At 45.5% G+C, this 19,060-nt stretch overlaps 1 protein-coding gene across 1 annotated transcript in view; it reads right to left on the bottom strand.

Annotated features, from left to right (window-relative positions):
• Nucleotides 1–15,199: 15,199 nt before the first annotated feature.
• Nucleotides 15,200–19,060, bottom strand: part of LOC124686947 (peroxidase P7-like) — a 33,206-nt gene continuing 29,345 nt past the window's right edge. The window contains exon 4 of the mRNA XM_047220817.1: nt 15,200–15,774. Coding sequence (XP_047076773.1) covers nt 15,346–15,774 — 429 coding nt within the window. The 3' untranslated portion in view covers nt 15,200–15,345. The remainder of the gene's footprint in view (nt 15,775–19,060) is intronic.

Below are 19,060 nucleotides of genomic sequence, written 5' to 3'. Positions count from 1 at the left end.
TAATATTAGTATGAACGCTTTGAACGCCATTGTTGACAATAATATAGAAAGTTCTAAGCTTGGGGAAGCTGGTTTTCATGATATTTTTAGTCCCCCAAGCATTGAGGAGAAAATTTACTTTGATGATACTTTGCCTCCTATTTATGATGATTATAATGATATTGGTCTTTTAGTGCCGCCTACTATGGAGAGTAAATTTTGTTGTGATTATACTATGCCTCCTACACTTGATGAGAATAATAATGATAGCTACTTTGTTGAATTTGCTCCCACTACAACTAATAAAACTGATTATGCTTATGTTGGGAGTAGTAATAATTTTATGCATGAGACTCATGATAAGAATGTTTCATTTGATAGTTATATTGTTGAGTTTGCTCATGATGCTACTGAAAGTTATTATGAGAGAGGAAAATATGGTTGTAGAAATTTTCATGTTACTAAAATGCCTCTCTATGTGCTGAAATTTTTCAAGCTACACTTGTTTTATCTTCCTATGCTTGTTACTTTGCTTCTCATGAACTTGTTTATTTACAAGATTCCTATGCATAGGAAGCATGTTAGACTTAAATGTGTTTTGAATTTGCCTCTTGATGCTCTCTTTTGCTTCACATACAATCTCTTGCGAGTGCATCATTAAAACTGCTGAGCCCATCTTAATGGCTATAAAGAAAAGAACTTCTTGGAAGATAACCCATGTGTTATTTTGCTACAGTACTTTGTTTTTATTTTGTGTCTTGGAAGTTGTTTACTACTGTAGCAACCTCTCCTTATCTTAGTTTTGAGTTTTGTTGTGCCAAGTTAAGCCGTTGATAGAAAAGTAAGTACTAGATTTGGATTACTGCGCAGTTCCAGATTTGTTTGCTGTCACGAATCTGAGCCCACTGCCCTGCAGGAAGCTCAGAAAATTATGCCAATTTACGAGCATGATCCTCAGATATGTACGCAACTTTCATTCAATTTGAGCATTTTCGTTTGAGCAGGTCTGGTGGCCTAATAAAATCCATCTTTACGGACTGTTCTGTTTTGACAGATTCTGCCTTTTATTTCGCATTGCCTCTTTTGCTATGTTGGATGAATTTCTTTGATCCATTGATGTCCAGTAGCTCTATTCAATGTCCAGAAGTGTTAAGAATGATTGTGTCACCTCTGAACATGTTAATTTTTATTGTCCACTAACCCTCTAATGAGTTGTTTCGAGTTTGGTGTGGAGGAAGTTTTCAAGGGTCAAGAGAGGAGGATGATATACTATGATCAAGGAGAGTGAAAGCTCTAAGCTTGGGGATGCACCCGGTGGTTCACCCCTGCATATATCAAGAAGACTCAAGCGTCTAAGCTTGGGGATGCCCAAGGCATCCCCTTCTTCATCGACAAATTATCAGGTTCCTTCTCTTGAAACTACATTTTTATTCGGCCACATCTTATGTGCTTTTTCTTGGAGCGTCTGTTTGTTTGCTTTTGTTTTTGTTTGTGTTTGAATAAATTGGATTACATCATGCTTGTGTGGGAGAGAGACACGCTCCGCTGGTTCGTATGAACACATGTGTTCTTAGCTCATAATATTCATGGCGAAGTTTCCTCTTCGTTAAATTGTTATATGGTTGGAATTGGAAAATGATACATGTAGTAATTGCTATAATGTCTTGGGTAATGTGATACTTGGCAATTGTTGTGCTCATGTTTAAGCTCTTGCATCATATACTTTGCACCTATTAGTGAAGAATACATAGAGCATGCTAAAATTTGGTTTGCATAATTGGTCTCTCTAAGGTCTAGATAATTTCTAGTAAGGTGTTTGAACAACAAGGAAGACGATGTATAGTCTTATAATACTTGTAATATGTCTTTTATGTGAGTTTTGCTGTACTAGTTCATCCTTGTGTTTGCCTCAAACAACCTTGCTAGCCTAAACCTTGTATCGAGAGGGAATACTTCTCATGCATCCAAATACTTGAGCCAACACTATGCCATTTGTGTCCACCATACCTACCTACTACATGGTATTTCTCCGCCATTCCAAAGTAAATTGCTTGAGTGCTACCTTTAAACAATTCAAAAGTTATTACCTCTTATTTGTGTCAATGTTTTATAGCTCATGAGGAAGTATGTGGTGTTTATCTTTCAATCTTGTTGGGCAACTTTCACCAATGGACTAGTGGCTTCATCCGCTTATCCAATAATTTTGCAAAAAGAGCTGGCAATGGGATTCCCAGTCCCAAATTAATTAACAAAAATAGACACTCCTCCATGGTATGTGATTGTTGGACGGCACCCGAAGGATTCGGTTAGCCATGGCTTGTGTAAGCAAAGGTTGGGAGGAGTGTCATCATAATAAAACTAAAATAAAAAGGCACTCCTTCATGGTATGAGATTGTTGGCGAGGCACCCGAGGATTCGGTTAGCCATGGTTTGTGAAAGAAAGGTTGGAAGGAGTGCCATCCAAAAATAAAATAAAATGGGAGCCGCTCTTTGAAGGTTTGTCCGGCAAGGGGGTTAGAGTACCCGCTACCATTCGTTGACAACAACATACACCTCTCAAAACTTTACTTTTATGCTCTCTTTATGTTTTCAAAATCAAAGCTCTAGCACAAATATAGCAATCGATGCTTTCCTCTTTGAAGGACCATTCTTTTACTTTCAATGTTGAGTCAGTTCACCTATTTCTCTCCACCTCAAGAAGCAAACACTTGTGTGAACTGTGCATTGATTCCTACATACTTGCATATTGCATTTGTTATACTGCTTTGCATTGACAATATCCATGAGATATACATGTTATAAGTTGAAAGCAACCGCTGAAACTTCATCTTCCTTTGTGTTGCTTCAATACCTTTACTTTGAATTATTACTTTATGAGTTAACTCTTATGCAAGACTTATTGATGCTTGTCTTGAAGTGCTATTCATGAAAAGTCTTTGCTTTATGATTCAGTTGTTTACCCATGTCATATACATTGTTTTGATCGCTGCATTCACTACATATGCTTTACAAATAGTATGATCAAGTTTATGATGGCATGTCACTCCAGAAATTATCTTTGTTATCGTTTTACCTGCTCGGGACGAGCGAGAACTAAGCTTGGGGATGCTGATACGTCTCCAACGTATCGATAATTTCTTGTGTTCCATGCCACATTATTGATGTTATCTACATGTTTTATGCACACTTTATGTCATATTCGTGCATTTTCCGGAACTAACCTATTAACAAGATGCCGAAGTGCCGGTTCTGTTTTCTGCTGTTTTTGGTTTCAGAAATCCTAGTAACGAAATATTCTCGGAATCGGACGAAATCAACGCCAAAGTTCCTATTTTCATCGGAAGCATCCGGAACACCCGGGAAGGACCGGAGGGGGGCCACGGGGCCACCAAACCCTAGGCTGGCGCGGCCGGAGAGGGGCCGCGCCGCCCTATGGTGTGGCCCCCCTGTCAGCCCTCCTGCGCCGCCTCTTCGCCTATATAATGCCCCTAGATCAGAAAACCCGATACCAATTGACGAAACCCACAGAAACCTGCCAGAGCCGCCGCCATCGCGAAGCCAAGATCTGGGGGACAGGATCTCTGTTCCGGCATGCTGCCGGAGCGGGGAAGTGCCCCCGGAAGGCTTCTCCATCGACACCGCTGCCATCTCCACCGCCATCTTCATCACCGCTGCTGCTCCCATGAGGAGGGAGTAGTTCTCCATCGAGGCTCGGGGCTGTACCGGTAGCTATGTGGTTCATCTCTCTCCTATGTAGTTCAATACAATAATCTCATGAGCTGCCTTACATGATTGAGATTCATATGATGATGCTTGTAATCTAGATGTCATTATGCTAGTCAAGTGGGTTTTACTTATGTGATCTCCGGAGACTCCTCGTCCCACGTGTGTAAAGGTGACAGTGTGTGCACCGTGTGGGTCTCTTAGGCTAGATTTCACAGAATACTTACTCATTGAATGGCATAGTGAGGTGCTTATTTATATCTCTTTAAGATTGCAGCATGTTGTATCACTACTATCCATGTACTACTCTAGTGATTTGTTATTAAAGTAGTTTATTCCTCCTGCATGTGTGCAAAGGTGACAGTGCGTGCACCGTGTTAGTACTTGGTTTATGCTATGATCATGATCTCTTGTAGATTATGGAGTTAACTATTGCTATGATAATATTGATGTGATCTATTCCTCCTACATATGCATGAAGGTGACAGTGTGCATGCTATGCTAGTACTTGGTTTAGTAGCGTTGATCTATCTTACACTAAAGGTTACTTAGACATGAGCATTATTGTGGAGCTTGTTAACTCCGGCATTGAGGGTTCGTGTAATCCTACGCAATGTGTTCATCATCCAACAAAAGTGTAGAGTATGCATTTATCTATTCTGTTATGTGATCAATGTTGAGAGTGTCCACTAGTGAAAGTGTAATCCCTAGGCCTTGTTCCTAAATACTGCTGAGTTACTACTGCTGCGTTACTACTGCTGCGTTACTACTGCTGAGTTACTACTGCTTGTTTACTGTTTTACTGCGTTACTACTGCTGCAATACCACCACCATCAACTACACGCCAAGCACTTTTCTGGCACCGTTGCTACTGCTCATACTTATTCATACCACCTGTATTTCACTATCTCTTCGCCGAACTAGTGCACCTATTTGGTGTGTTGGGGACACAAGAGACTTCTTGCTTTGTGGTTGCAGGGTTGCATGAGAGGGATATCTTTGACCTCTTCCTCCCTGAGTTCGATAAACCTTGGGTATCCACTTAAGGGAAACTTGCTGCTGTTCTACAAACCTCTGCTCTTGGAGGCCCAACACTGTCTACAGGAAAGGAGGGGGAACGTAGACATCAGATAACCATGTTTACTGGGGAACGCCATCAACTCATTGTTGAATTTCATGTGAGTTGCTATGCTTTTTTTGAGTTGAATGGTTTGAGCATGCATATTGTGAGAGAAGAACATTGGGCCGCTAACTAAAGCCATGATTCATGGTGGAAGTTTCAGTTTTGGACAAATATCCTCAAGTCTCTAATGAGAAAAGAATTAATTGTTGTCAAATGCTTAAAGCATTAAAAGAGGAGTCCATTATCCGTTGTCTATGTTGTCCCGGTATGGATGTCTAAGTTGAGAATAATCAAAAGCGAGAAATCCAAATGCGAGCTTTCTCCTTAGACCTTTGTACGAGGCGGCATAGAGGTACCCCTTTGTGAAACTTGGTTAAAGCATATGTATTGCGGTGATAATCCAGGTAGTCCAAGCTAATTAGGACAAGGTGCGGGCACTATTGGTACACTATGCATGAGGCTTGCAACTTATAAGATATAATTTACATGATGCATATGCTTTATTACTACCGTTGACAAAATTGTTTCATGTTTTCAAAATCAAAGCTCTAGCACAAATATAGCAATCGATGCTTTTCCTCTATGGAGGGCCATCCTTTTACTTTCATTGTTGAGTCAGTTCACCTATTTCTCTCCATCTCAAGAAGCAAACACTTGTGTGAACTGTGCATTGATTCTTACATATTTGCATATTGCATTTGTTATATTGCTTTGCATTGACAATTATCCATGAGATATACATGTTATAAGTTGAAAGCAACCGCTGAAACTTCATCTTCCTTTGTGTTGCTTCAATACCTTTACTTTGAATTATTACTTTATGAGTTAACTCTTATGCAAGACTTATTGATGCTTGTCTTGAAGTGCTATTCATGAAAAGTCTTTGCTTTATGATTCAGTTGTTTACCCATGTCATATACATTGTTTTGATCGCTGCATTCACTACATATGCTTTACAAATAGTATGATCAAGTTTATGATGGCATGTCACTCCAGAAATTATCTTTGTTATCGTTTTACCCGCTCGGGACGAGCGAGAACTAAGCTTGGGGATGCTGATACGTCTCCAACGTATCGATAATTTCTTGTGTTCCATGCCACATTATTGATGTTATCTACATGTTATATGCACACTTTATGTCATATTCGTGCATTTTCTGGAACTAACCTATTAACAAGATGCCGAAGTGCCGGTTCCTGTTTTCTGCTGTTTTTGGTTTCAGAAATCCTAGTAACGAAATATTCTCGGAATCGGACGAAATCAACGCCCAGGTTCCTATTTTACCCGAAGCATCCAGAACACACGAGAACCGCCAGAGAAGGGGGGCAGGGCCACCACACCACACCCCGGCGCGGCCAAGGGGGGGGGCGCGCCCCCTAGGGTGTGGGCCCCCCAGAAGCCCTCCTGCGCCGCCTCTCCGCCTATATAAAGCCCCTGACCTAAAAACCTCGGGGCGTTCGACGAAAACCACAGAAACCTTCCAGAGCCGCCGCCATCGCGAAGCCAAGATCTGGGGGACAGGAGTCTCTCTTCCGGCACCCTGCCGGAGCGGGGAAGTGCCCCCGGAAGGCTTCTCCATCGACACCGCTGCCATCTCCACCGCCATCTTCATCACCGCTGCTGCTCCCATGAGGAGGAGTAGTTCTCCATCGAGGCTCGGGGCTGTACCGGTAGCTATGTGGTTCATCTCTCTCCTATGTGCTTCAATACAATAATCTCATGAGCTGCCTTACATGATTGAGATTCATATGATGATGCTTGTAATCTAGATGTCACTATGCTAGTCAAGTGAGTTTTACTTATGTGATCTCCGGAGACTCCTTGTCCCACGAGTGTAAAGGTGACAGTGTGTGCACCGTGTGGGTCTCTTAGGCTATATTTCACAGAATACTTATTCACTGTTGAATGGCGTAGTGAAGTGCTTATTTATATCTCTTTATGATTGCAATGTGTTTTGTATCACAATTTATCTATGTGCTACTCTAGCAAAGTTATTAAAGTAGTTTTATTCCTCCTGCACGTGTGTAAAGGTGACAGTGTGTGCACCGTGTTAGTACTTGGTTTATGCTATGATCATGATCTCTTGTAGATTGCGAAGTTAACTATTGCTATGATAATATTGATGTGATCTATTCCTCCTACATATGCATGAAGGTGACAGTGTGCATGCTATGCTAGTACTTGGTTTAGTCTTTTGATCTATCTTACACTAAAGGTTACTAAAATATGAGCATTATTGTGGAGCTTGTTAACTCCGGCATTGAGGGTTCGTGTAATCCTACGCAATGTGTTCATCATCCAACAAGAGTGTAGAGTATGCATTTATACGTTACATTATGTGATCAATGTTGAGAGTGTCCACTAGTGAAAGTCTAATCCCTAGGCCTTGTTCCTAAATACGCTATCGCTGCTTGTTTACTTGTTTCTTTGCGTTACTATTCTGCTGCGTTACTACTGCTGCATTACTACTGCTTGTTTACTTGTCCCGGGCAAAGCACTTTTTCTGGTGCCGTTGCTACTACTTATTCATACCACCTGTATTTCAATATCTCTTCGCTGAACTAGTGCACCTATTAGGTGTGTTGGGGACACAAGAGACTTCTTGCTTTGTGGTTGCAGGGTTGCATGAGAGGGATATCTTTGACCTCTTCCTCCCCGAGATCGATAAACCTTGGGAGATCCACTTAAGGGAAACTTGCTGCTGTTCTACAAACCTCTGCTCTTGGAGGCCCAACACTGTCTACAAGAATAGAAGCTGCCGTAGACATCGGTAAGCCATTACTAAGCGATACGTCTCAAACGTATCTATAATTTCTTATGTTCCATGCTACTTTTATGATGATACTCACATGTTTTATACACATTATATGTCATTATTATGCATTTTCCGGCACTAACCTATTGACGAGATGCCGAAGAGCCGATTGCTTGTTTTCTGCTGTTTTTGGTTTCAGAAATCCTAGTAAGGAAATATTCTCGGAATTGGACGAAATCAACGCCCAGGGGCCTATTTTTCCACGAAGCTTCCAGAAGACCGGAGGAGACACGAAGTGGGGCCACGGGGCGCCGCCACACTAGGGCGGCGCGGCCTAGAGGGGGCCCGCGCGGCCCTAGCGTGTGGGCCCCTCGTGACGCCCCCGACTCCGCCCTTCCGCCTACTTAAAGCCATCGTCGCGAAACCCCCAGTACCGAGAGCCACGATACGGAAAACCTTCCAGAGACACCGCCGCCGCTAATCCCATCTCGGGGGATTCAGGAGATCGCCTCCGGCACCCTGCCGGAGAGGGGAATCATCTCCCGGAGGTCTCTTCATCGCCATGATCGCCTCGGATCGATGTGTCGGTAGTCCACCCCTGGACTATGGGTCCATAGCGGTAGCTAGATGGTTGTCTTCTCCTCATTGTGCTATCATGTTAGATCTTGTGAGCTGCCTATCATGATCAAGATCATCTATCTCGTAATCCTACATGTTGTGTTTGTTGGGATCCGATGAATATTGAATACTATGTCAAGTTGATTATCAATCTATCATATATGTTGTTTATGTTCTTGCATGCTCTCCGTTGCTAGTAGAGGCTGCGGCCAAGTTGATACTTGTGACTCCAAGAGAGAGTATTTATGCTCGATAGTGGGTTCATGCCTCCATTAAATCTGGGACGATGTGACGAAAGTTCTAAGGTTGTGGATGTGCTGTTGCCACTAGGAATAAAACATCGATGCTTTGTCTAAGGATATTTGTGTTGATTACATTACGCACCATACTTAATGCAATTGTATCGTTGTTTGCAACTTAATACTTGGAGGGGTTCGGATGATAACCTTGAAGGTGGACTTTTTAGGCATAGATGCATGTTGGATAGCGGTCTATGTACTTTGTCGTAATGCCCTGATTAAATCTCATAGTACTCATCATGATATATGTATGTGCATTGTTATGCCTTCTTTATTTGTCAATTGCCCAACTGTAATTTGTCCACCCAACATCTGTTTATCTTATGGGAGAGACACCACTAGTGAACTGTGGACCCCGGTCCAATTCTTTACATCTGAAATACAATCTACTACAATTGTTCTTTACTGTTCTTCGCACACAATCATCATCATCCATAGTATACATCTAATCCTTTGTTTACAGCAAGCCGGTGAGATTGACAACCTCACTGTTACGTTGGGGCAAAGTACTTTGATTGTGTTGTGCAGGTTCCACGTTGGCGCCGGAATCCCTGGTGTTGCGCCGCACTACACTCCGCCGTCATCAACCTTCAACGTGCTTCTTGGCTCCTACTGGTTCGATAAACCTTGGTTTCTTTCTGAGGGAAAACTTGCTACTGTACGCATCACACCTTCCTCTTGGGGTTCCCAACGGACGTGTGTCAACTGCACGCATCACTAACTTCAAACACTTTCACATGAGTAAGCCAGAGCATGGCCTTAATCTTCCACCTCTTAAAGTGCACACCAGTAAACTTATCCGGCATGAGTGCGTTAGCAAAACCAACCATTATTAACTCAGAAAATTGCCTAGAATTAGGTTTTTGGATTTGTTGGATAATTAGGCACAATTTCCATGATTAATTCCAGAATATTAAGCATGATGACAGCAACTACTAACATGTAAAACTCGGACATACTAGATGCATTAATCAACATGAATAGTAGGAGGAAAAACGTTACAACATCCATCGCTAAATAGATCGAGATTGTCGCACGTACCGCTTTGGTGGAGGTGGTGATGGCGGTGTAACAGTCGTCGATGGAGCAGTAACGTTGTTGATGACAACATTGTTGACGACGAATCGAAGTAGACGGCGTTGAAGGCGATGATAGGCAGCACCATACGATTTGGACGGAAGACGTCCCATGATGAAGAGGTTGAGCAGTCGCGCAGAGTGCTTCCAAAAAACCTAATTCATCCTCTGATGTATAGGATTGCAAGAGACAGCGGTTCCGAAGACCTGGCTTCCATTCGCCGGTGCACGCCGGCGGACGGGGTGGAGTAGGCTACGATGGCGGCGCAAGCAGAGAGATGTGGCAAAATCGTAACTCGTGTATCAGATGATATTTCTGCGGCAGCCGGACAAGAGATTATATAGGCTCATAAAACCCTAGGCAACGTGGGCCACACCCACGTTGCACGTTTCGACTCGGTTACAGATAGCCCACGATCTGCGAGCGACCCAAAACGACTAATTGTGACGCGTCTGTCTAGGACTCTATTCGTTTTCCTGAACTTCAAAAAGAAAGGAAAGTCTCGGTCTCGAGGCTCAATCCACTTACCACGAGCGCGGCGCGGCGTGACGTGACGAGACGAGCGAGGAGGAGGAGCGCGCATGTGCCACTCCTCTTCTCACTCACTTACTAGCGGTGGAACAACCCACCTTATAAGGTGGTCTAACTTCTTTCCAACATTTTATGTGGGACTAAACTTCTCATCTCTTGCCACTCCCTAGTGATCTGTCACCAATTTGGTCTCAAACTCACATGGACCTTTGAGATTTATAGGGAAATGTGAAACCTAATATAGACCACTTCATATGGGCACAATATTTTAACATCATAAATTTGTTTATCAAAACCTATTATTAAAGAATCTATTTTTTATGATCTTGATGAAGGTAACACAATGAAAACGGTTTACAACATGGATAAACGGTTCTAAAGACATTTTATTTTAAAATTCTGAATCTCGCCACCAAGCACAAATAATCATTGAGCTTGCAAATTTTCACTTTTTTGTACATCATTAAATTTTGTTTTTTTATTTTATTTAATCATTTTTATTTTTTAAATCTCCAGTTAGTATTATTTGTTCTTCTTTTTCTGCTTCTTTTTATTTTCTTCTTTTTTTCCTTTTTATTATGTTTCTTCACTTTATTGTATGTTTTTATTTTACTAAATATACAAATAAGTATCATGGATTCAAAAAAATATTTAGGGTTTTCGAAAAAATGTTCGCAATTTCAAAAATAACTACACTTTCTTTGAAAGGAATGTGGTAAGGGAAACCCCTACATTTGGTTTTAATTTAAAATAATAAGAACTTAAATCTACGTCCATGAGAAGTTGTGGCTGAGTTGTACATCAACTTCCCTAACCAAGTGAGCTAGAAAGTTTCTAAAAAATAACTCTACTCATGGATTCTGAAAAGTGTATGTGGGTTTGAAAAAATATCTTTCACAAATTCAAATAAACATGATTTTAAAAGATCTTGACGAGTTCAAGAAAAAATACATTCATGGATTCCAAAAACATTCATGATTTTGGAAAAAGTTCATGGGTTCAAAAAATTACATTCGCGGATTCAAACAAAATAAAAAGTACGTTCACGGATTCAGAAAAATGATTAATTGTTTGAAAAAAACGCATTCACGGACTCAATAAAATGTTTACTAGTTTAAAAATAGTTGATGGTTTAAAAAAAAGTTCACAACCTTTTGAAATTATCCATGGGTTAAAATTTGTATGTTAATGGGTTCAAACAAATGTTAAAAATTCTGAGAACAATTTCCTGGGTTCGAAAAAAGCATTTCACGGATTCAAAAAGAAATGATCAATATTTTGAGAAAATGTTCACGCGATTTTTTCCATTTTCACTTTCTGTGGCAAATTATTTTATTTACCTATTCAAAAAACTGAATACAAGAAAAATGTATCTATAAAGCTAGGGATAAAGTGATTTCAAATCTTAGACAACATTCGTGGAACAGTAGTACATTGCAATTAGTATGAAAATCTATAGAACAAAATAAAAAGATATAAGATATAGCCACAATAAAAAGGAGAAACACATGAGGACCGGTTGGGTGGTTAGGTGGGTGGTTGTACCCTTAGCCCACCAGAGTTCAAACCTAGGTTTGATATTTATGTGTCTCGTAAGTACTGAATATTCATTCAGTGAGAGACGACGTTCCCATCCACATCGAGACATTTGTGGTGACTTCGTCAATTTCAATATCCAATCTGCCAACTCAGTCATCCGAAGGTGTCATAGAGGTAGGATGTGCGTGTGTTCATATGGGTGAATGTATGCGCGTGTATATGAGTGTTTCTCAAAAAAAAAAAAAAACACATGAACAGTAGAGAAAAAACAATCCGGGACCCAGTCACCTGAAAGCCATCCGGTGCAAAAAGTGATTTTCTCGGGGGCACGAGTGAGGCGGAACCTGACGTGAGCGAGCAGTCCATAGAAGTCGGTGATAGCCCGACATGCAGCTATGCGGGTTTTACTGTTTTGGGCTCTAGCATTTCGATCAGAAAATCAGTACTTGGGCTCGAGCACATCAGTAGATGCGTACTCATATTTGCTCTTGCCGCCGCGTATGCTGATAGTTTTTTCTTCTTTTTTTTTCTTTTTTTTCTTTTTTTGCTGGTCGAATACCTGATAGTTAAATGCACACGGTTTTTTGCCAAAGCTGTAGCAAAAAAAGAAAGGCTCTCCCCCCGCGTCGCTCTCCTTGGGCAACGCCGAAGGAAACCCTAGACGCCGCCCTACAGCCCCCCCCCTCCTGCCTCCCTCGCATCGCCGCCGTCGGAGGGGAGCAGGCAAAGCCAGGCGCTCCCCGGAGAAGGTGGTGGCGGGGTTCCGTTTCTTCTTCCCCGCGACTCGATGCGGGCGGGAGCTCGTCCGGCGGTGCGTCACGGCGGCGGAGCGGCGGGCGTGCGCGCCGGCGCGGGAAGCTGCGCGCGAGGCTGCTGTGCGGTGGAGGAAGGGTGTTGCGCGGCGGCGCGATAGTGAGGCTGCTGTGCGGTGGAGGAAGGGTGTTGTCTGTGGTCTGCGAGCGGCGTGCTCTCTGCAGTTTGGGTTGCGGGTTGCCGAGTCGTGCAGCGTCGTGGCTCCAAGTGCGAGCGGCGGTATGTCGGGATGGTGGTCCCGGAAGGTGGTGTTGGTGGTCTCTGCGCCGGGCGTGGTGGGTTAGTTGGATGTCGGGGCTGGCGGCCCCGAGAGCTTGACAGTTTTGAGGACATCGACCTTGTGTCGCGAGGGCGACAAGGTCGTTTTGGCGCAGTTCTCTGAGAGGCTCATCTTCTTCAGCTATGTTGGAGTGTCCCGTATCTGCTTCTCCCACAGTAGGCACGGCGTCTTCTCTCCGGCTTGGTTAGAAGGCATGCTTATCTTACGAGTTTGTCGTCCGCTTGTATCATTGGTGGGTTTGAGTGGGCTTGTCCTTGTGACGTGGCAAGTGTGGGTTTGACCCCGTGGTGTCTTGTATGGTTTTTCTTCTCCATCTCATAATAATCCTCCCAGGTTGCTTAAGATTCCGGTAAGTGTGCCCAACTCACCTTAATGAAAACTGTATATGCATCTCCCTTTTTCATCTTCCTTTCCAAAATTGCCACTAGCTCAGCTTGAAACTCGCCTTCTGGTCCGTAAGAGGAAATTCTGGAGTGATCATCACAGCTTAGCGCCCTTCTTTCTTCTTTAATTGAGACATGTGGAAAACCGGATGTACCATTGATCCCACTTTCGCCCGATTTTCTCCTAAAAATTGTGCACTTTCTACTTAATTAATGGATGAGGCAAAGCTTTTGCCTCCGTTTCAAAAAAAAAAAAGTGCACACGGTTTTCGTCCAACAGTCGAAAGAGGCAACAGAAAAGAAGAAGACATCGTTCTCATTTCCCAGCGCACGCACCTCGTCGCCGACGATGTGCTGTGAGCGAACAGTTGTACACTGATGACCGATGTCACCATGCTTCCAGTTCAGGGCGACAAGGGCCTCATAGCTTGCATGCCCATCATGTCACCACGTTAAGCGGTCGGATCTACAACACCTCCACGTTTCAGGAAACCTTCAACCATGATTGTTTGAGTCAATCCGTCCGCGAATAAGTGCACGGTTTTTTAAAAAAGTTAAATATTTTTAAATTTAATTATTTTTTTACACAAACAACATATATATAATACTACCTCCATCCTAAAGTTTAAGATTTATATTTTTCTTAGAAACGTCAAGTTTTTATCAAAAATCATTAACATGTAAAATTTAAAAACAATATCATTAGATAGATAATAAAATATAGTTTTATATGGTATCTATATTTGTTGATAGATTTTTTAAAATTTTGGTCAAACTTCACTTGATTTGACTTTTAAAAATATAATCATTAGACCTTAGGATTGAGGTAGTATCAGATTATTATATTATTGAATTATAAGTTAAGATAAATCTAGCGATATTAATTTAGTATCACAAATGCTAATACTTTTTCTAGGGAAATTGGTCAAAATTAACAAAGTTTGACTTAAGACATGTTCAAATATACACTTATCAGAAAACGAATTTAGTGTAATGATAACCTCATAAGGTATCTCTAACCGACAGCTTTTAATTTAAAGGAGTTAAGAGAAAAGAAAATTTAGAGGAGTAACATTTTACTTCTTTAAAGATGATTGAACATAACCGATCTCTGAAATTTAACTCCTCACACAGAAGTGATTCCACAGGAAGTCTCTATATCTCTTTGATTCATGCATCGCGCAAGATGCCTCACACTCCGCCGCTGTCTTGTACTAGTATGTTTTGAAGGGCACATGAAGCTCCTCCACGCGATGGGAGGATGGAGGAGAGCGCCACAGTTGACTGGAGAGGCCTCGGTCAATGGAGCAGCGCAGAATCGTGGCGGGGGTTGAAGAATCATTGCGCCTAGGCAGGCACACGAGCTCGACTCGTCGCGGCGAACACGAGGCTGGTGGTCGTTGAACCTATTCCGACCGGTGATGACGAGGTTAGACGGAAAGGCATGCGATGGAGTTCCTAGCCGCCGCCGAGGGTCGCCGTAGCTGCGAGAGCATTGGGGAATCCATTTTCCCAGTCACCAGGGTGTCCGACGACCAAGCGACGGCCAACACATGGGTTCCGGCAACGGCTGATGAAAGTAAAGGAAGGGATTTTAAGGGATCTGCTTCGCGAATGAGTATAAATAAGATAGTTTGCCTCCTTTTTGTAGACTCGTATAATTTTACTCCTCTAAAGATTTTAAGGGATCAGCTTGGTGCCCCGGATCGGTTAAAGATGCTCGATCCAACTACATCACTCAAAAAGGGTTGAATCAATTCATTTTGCTCTTGCAAAGAAGTATGAATTTATAATAGCATTCCCATGATTCAAATTGGCAGCATATATAGGCTGATACCTAGGATAAATCTCTCAATTACAGTAAATAAATTATTGAAGAAATCTGGTAGGAAGGGGTCGCGCTCACTCTCAAGTCTCTACAGACTTTGCATGAAGTTTAGTCTCAACAGACTTGCATGATTTTTTATTTTAAGAAATATTGGTAGTACTCTCTGTGTTAAAATAAGTATGTCAATCTTTTTAAAACAAATGGATCTATAACGAAAATATGTATAGATAGATAGATAAAAGTGGAACACTTATTTTGGAACGGAGTATCACGTAAAATGTTACTATGTCAATTAAAAATGTATTTACACGTTCAATACGTACCATCTAACCTTAAAACTGTACCACTGTGATTCATGTATCCTTTTGCATGTATTTGTACGCGCTAGCTAGCTGACTAGTTGGGCTTCCGGCAGTTGATCCTGACCTCCACCGGCGTCCCGGCCGCCGGCTCGAGGCTGCCCATCTTGACCATGGCCCTGGCGAAGTCGTTCGCGAACATGCCGGCGTTGCCACCGTATTTGCGCACCAGCGCGTCCTGCGACCCGCCGCTGAACAGCTCCTGGTCAGAGTGCAGCAGCCCGCGCTGCTGCGCGAGGCCACGGAAGTAACCGTTGTCGAACACGTCGGGCGTCTCCGCGTCCAACGGCGCGAGGCTGCTGTCCCCGACGCCATTGGCAGCGGGGCACCCTTGCTGGAGCTCCGCCGCGAACGTGACGTTGACGTTGGTGTCCCCACCGTTGACGCGGCCGCGGAACGTCTGGCAGCGCGCGCGCCCGACCGTGTGCGCGCCGGAGAGCGCCGTCATGTCCCGCGCCGAGAGCCCCTTGGCCGCGAACGAGGCGAGCTGCGACGCCAGGCTGGCGCCGGGCCCCGGGAGGTTGGCGTTGGCGGCGGCCTGGCTCGCCGTGCGGGCATCCTTCCGCCCGAGCTTCACGGTCCAGGTCGGCCCGCCAAGGAGGCTGACGGCGTCGCGGGAGGCGAGCGCGAGGACGTCGGCGCAGGAAACGGTGGCGTTGCACGTCGCCTCGACCCGGGCCTTGACCGCGTCGACGGCCTCGAAGCCGCGCAGGGAGCCGAGGTTCGGGCCGGCGGCCTTCTCGGCCGTAAGCCCCGGCGCGTCGTCGAGGAGCACGGAGGCGTCGCAGCCGTTGACGAAGCAGTCGTGGAAGAAGAGGCGGAGGACGGAGGCACCCGTGCGGGGATCCGCGGCCACCGCCTGCGCCATCGCGGACCGGACGGCGGGCTGCAGGCCCGGGCACGTCTTGTCGTAGTACTTGGTCGACAGTGCCGCGTCGCAGCCGGGGCAAGAAACGGAGATTAGGAGAGCGGCGGCCGCCGCGAGCGAGAAGATCCTTGCGGGAAAGATGATTGCCATTGTTAAACCAGGCTTCTCCCCTTCTTGATCTGTATCTTCGGCGACGGTCGAGAGGGAGAGCTCTCTGTGCTGACTGCTGAGGACTGAGGAGGAGTTTGAAGTGGCGGCAAAAGTAGGACTATTTGTAGTGCTCGGACATAAATACCACACAGAGGCGGCATAGCTGGCAGGCCGTGGTCGGTTGACTGCTTTCACGCGGAATGGGTTGCGTTGTGGGCTGAACTGATCACGTCCATCTTATGTGGCGGCCGACACGAGCCAGCTGACGGTTCTCTGAACTTCTAGGGAGTGTGAGGTGTACTCCAACCTTTAGGGCATCTCCACCCGGTGCGACGCATTTTAATGTCCGCGAGCGTCCGTTTGCGTCACGCTGCGGACGCTAAAATGATCATTTTTGTCCGCCCGTCCGTTTCCGTCTGGGGCTGCTCCAGCGGAGCGACGCATTTATTTATTTTTCTTGTTTTTTCCTCTTCTCCATTTAAACATAGTTCCAAATATTACATATTGAAACATGATTTTACACAAACTAACACATAGTTTGGAACATGATTTACACAAACTAACACATAGTTTGAACCATGGTTAACACAAATATAACATTTAAAAAAAAAACCAGTTGTGTTGATTTTCGTATGTTTGCTGCCAAGAAAGAACATTCGAGGGCACACCCAATCACCCATACTGGAAAATCCAGCGGGAGGAGACGGTGCCCTTGTTGGTTCTACCGAGGAAGAACAGACAGAGACCTCCACTACTGGCTTCGTCTGGCCCGTAGCCAGATTCGCTGCAAAGAAAGAACATTCTAAGTTCTAACTATCGGTGCCCGAACCGGATTCGCCGGTGTGGTAGTGCCTGCGGCAGGCTGGGTCGTCGAACACCTTGAGGATCATCTCACCGTCCCCCTCGTAGAGGAATGTGAGCTGGCAGCCGGGCTCGAGCGCGAGGTCACGGGCGAACTTGTCCCACACCATGTGCAGGTACATCTTGCCCTGCCCGTCGAACAGGACCTCCACGGTCCAGCGGCAGAAGTTGCAGCTGGCCTCCCGTAGCTGTAAATGCGCCTGCTCGACGCCATCGACGAACTCAGCGAACTTGTCCGGGAGCCGCTTGATGCCGAGTGGGTCATCCTCGATGCGGAGGAGGAACTCGAAGCAGCGCTCCTCCTTCGAGGACGAGGAGCGCGCAGGCGACGGCGAGCGTGGGGCCGTAGTTGCTCCACCACGGCGGCCCCTGCCCCGGCCACGGGGGCGCCCAGGGCCGCGGCCTCAACCGCCTCGCCGGCCACCAGGACCGGCCATGGACTTCCTCGCGGGCCTGGCTGCGTCGCAGGAACACCTAGGCGGCGCTACGGTCGAGCTTTGTGGCGGCTAGGGTTTCTTTGGAGGAGTGGATGAGGAAGAAGAAGGCGTGCCCCCTTTATATAGGCCGGAGGCATGCGGTGGTCGCGGGACGCGTGGCGTCGCCATTAACGTGGTTGGCGGAGGTGGGCTGCGGCCGCTCGGCAGCCGAAGCATCGCCATTAACGTGGTGCAGACTGCCGAAGCGGCGCAGTCGCTGGCGCGTTTGAGAAGACGCATCGACGCAGAGTCGCTGCCAGGCGGGCCCGACGAAACGTCCGCCAGACGCGAGCGGGCACTTTCGGCGTCCGCGGAGCGTCCGCGGAGACGCATCCGAGGCGCATATTTGGTCCAGGTTTGCGTCTCCGCGGACGGTCCGGTCACTTTGCATCGTCCCGCTGAAGTGGTGCCAGACGTATTTCCGGTCACGGCGGACGAAAACGGTCGCTCAGCGACCGTTCGCGTCGCGCCACTGGAGATACCCTTAGGACACGTCGTCCGCTGCACCTAACACGGAGTGGAATTAGTGCGTGCAAGGGTATCAACTCATTTTTCTCGGAGGCGTTACCATGGCAGGCTCGACCAGACATATCAATGGCATACACAATGGCGTGAGGCGGCGACCATGGGAAAGTTCACACACGCCAGAAAGTTCATGGGCGCGAGAATTCTCACGGGAGGAAAACGATCGCTTCCCGCCAACGATTCCCGCCACAGCCACCGGCTTATAAGCCGATGTGCTTGGCCACGTCCTCTCTCAAACCACTTGAAGCTGACTCGTTTCCCATATTTCTTCTTCGGTGCCCTATCCTCATCCTCGCCATGCTTCGCAACCTGTAGATAACGTGGGCGAAGTTCATGTTGGCCGAGCGGAAACCGCAGACCGCCGAGGTGCGCGAGACGGAAGAGAGTGGGTGGTGGCACGCGTGGCGACGGAAATGTGTGTTGACTTCCTCAATATTAAAACTTGTTGTCCAACCGTTTACATCATAGGGTGTGTAAAATAGCGTGTTTGAGTTGTACCGTATTGTATCCCTGTAATTGTGCTAGTTAGGGATTCTCCTCATATCTTAACGTGTATAGTTTGAGTAGAGATAAAGGAGAATCCCAACCACACCAATCTCTCTAACCCGAGTGATGTGCTCTCTATATTAATACCCAGGCGACGCGAAGCAAAGGGCAAAGCTTAACTCTAGTTTTTATATGGTATCATAGCCAACTTCTTCCTCAAAACACACCTAACTCCCTTCTCATCCATGGAGTCCTCATCAAGCGAGATGTGTCGGAGAAGCTCACGCCAGAAAACTTCCTAGTATGGAAGGCGGTCATGGTACCTGCGGTCCTGTTGTGGGTATACTTTATGGGTATATCAACGGCATGGCCTAGATCCGGCAAGC

This window comes from Lolium rigidum, chromosome 2, assembly GCF_022539505.1.
Source record: "Lolium rigidum isolate FL_2022 chromosome 2, APGP_CSIRO_Lrig_0.1, whole genome shotgun sequence".
Classification (NCBI taxonomy): domain Eukaryota; kingdom Viridiplantae; phylum Streptophyta; class Magnoliopsida; order Poales; family Poaceae; genus Lolium; species Lolium rigidum.
The sequence above is the reverse complement of the archived record's forward strand: the minus strand, read 5'-3'. Positions and strand labels throughout refer to the sequence as shown.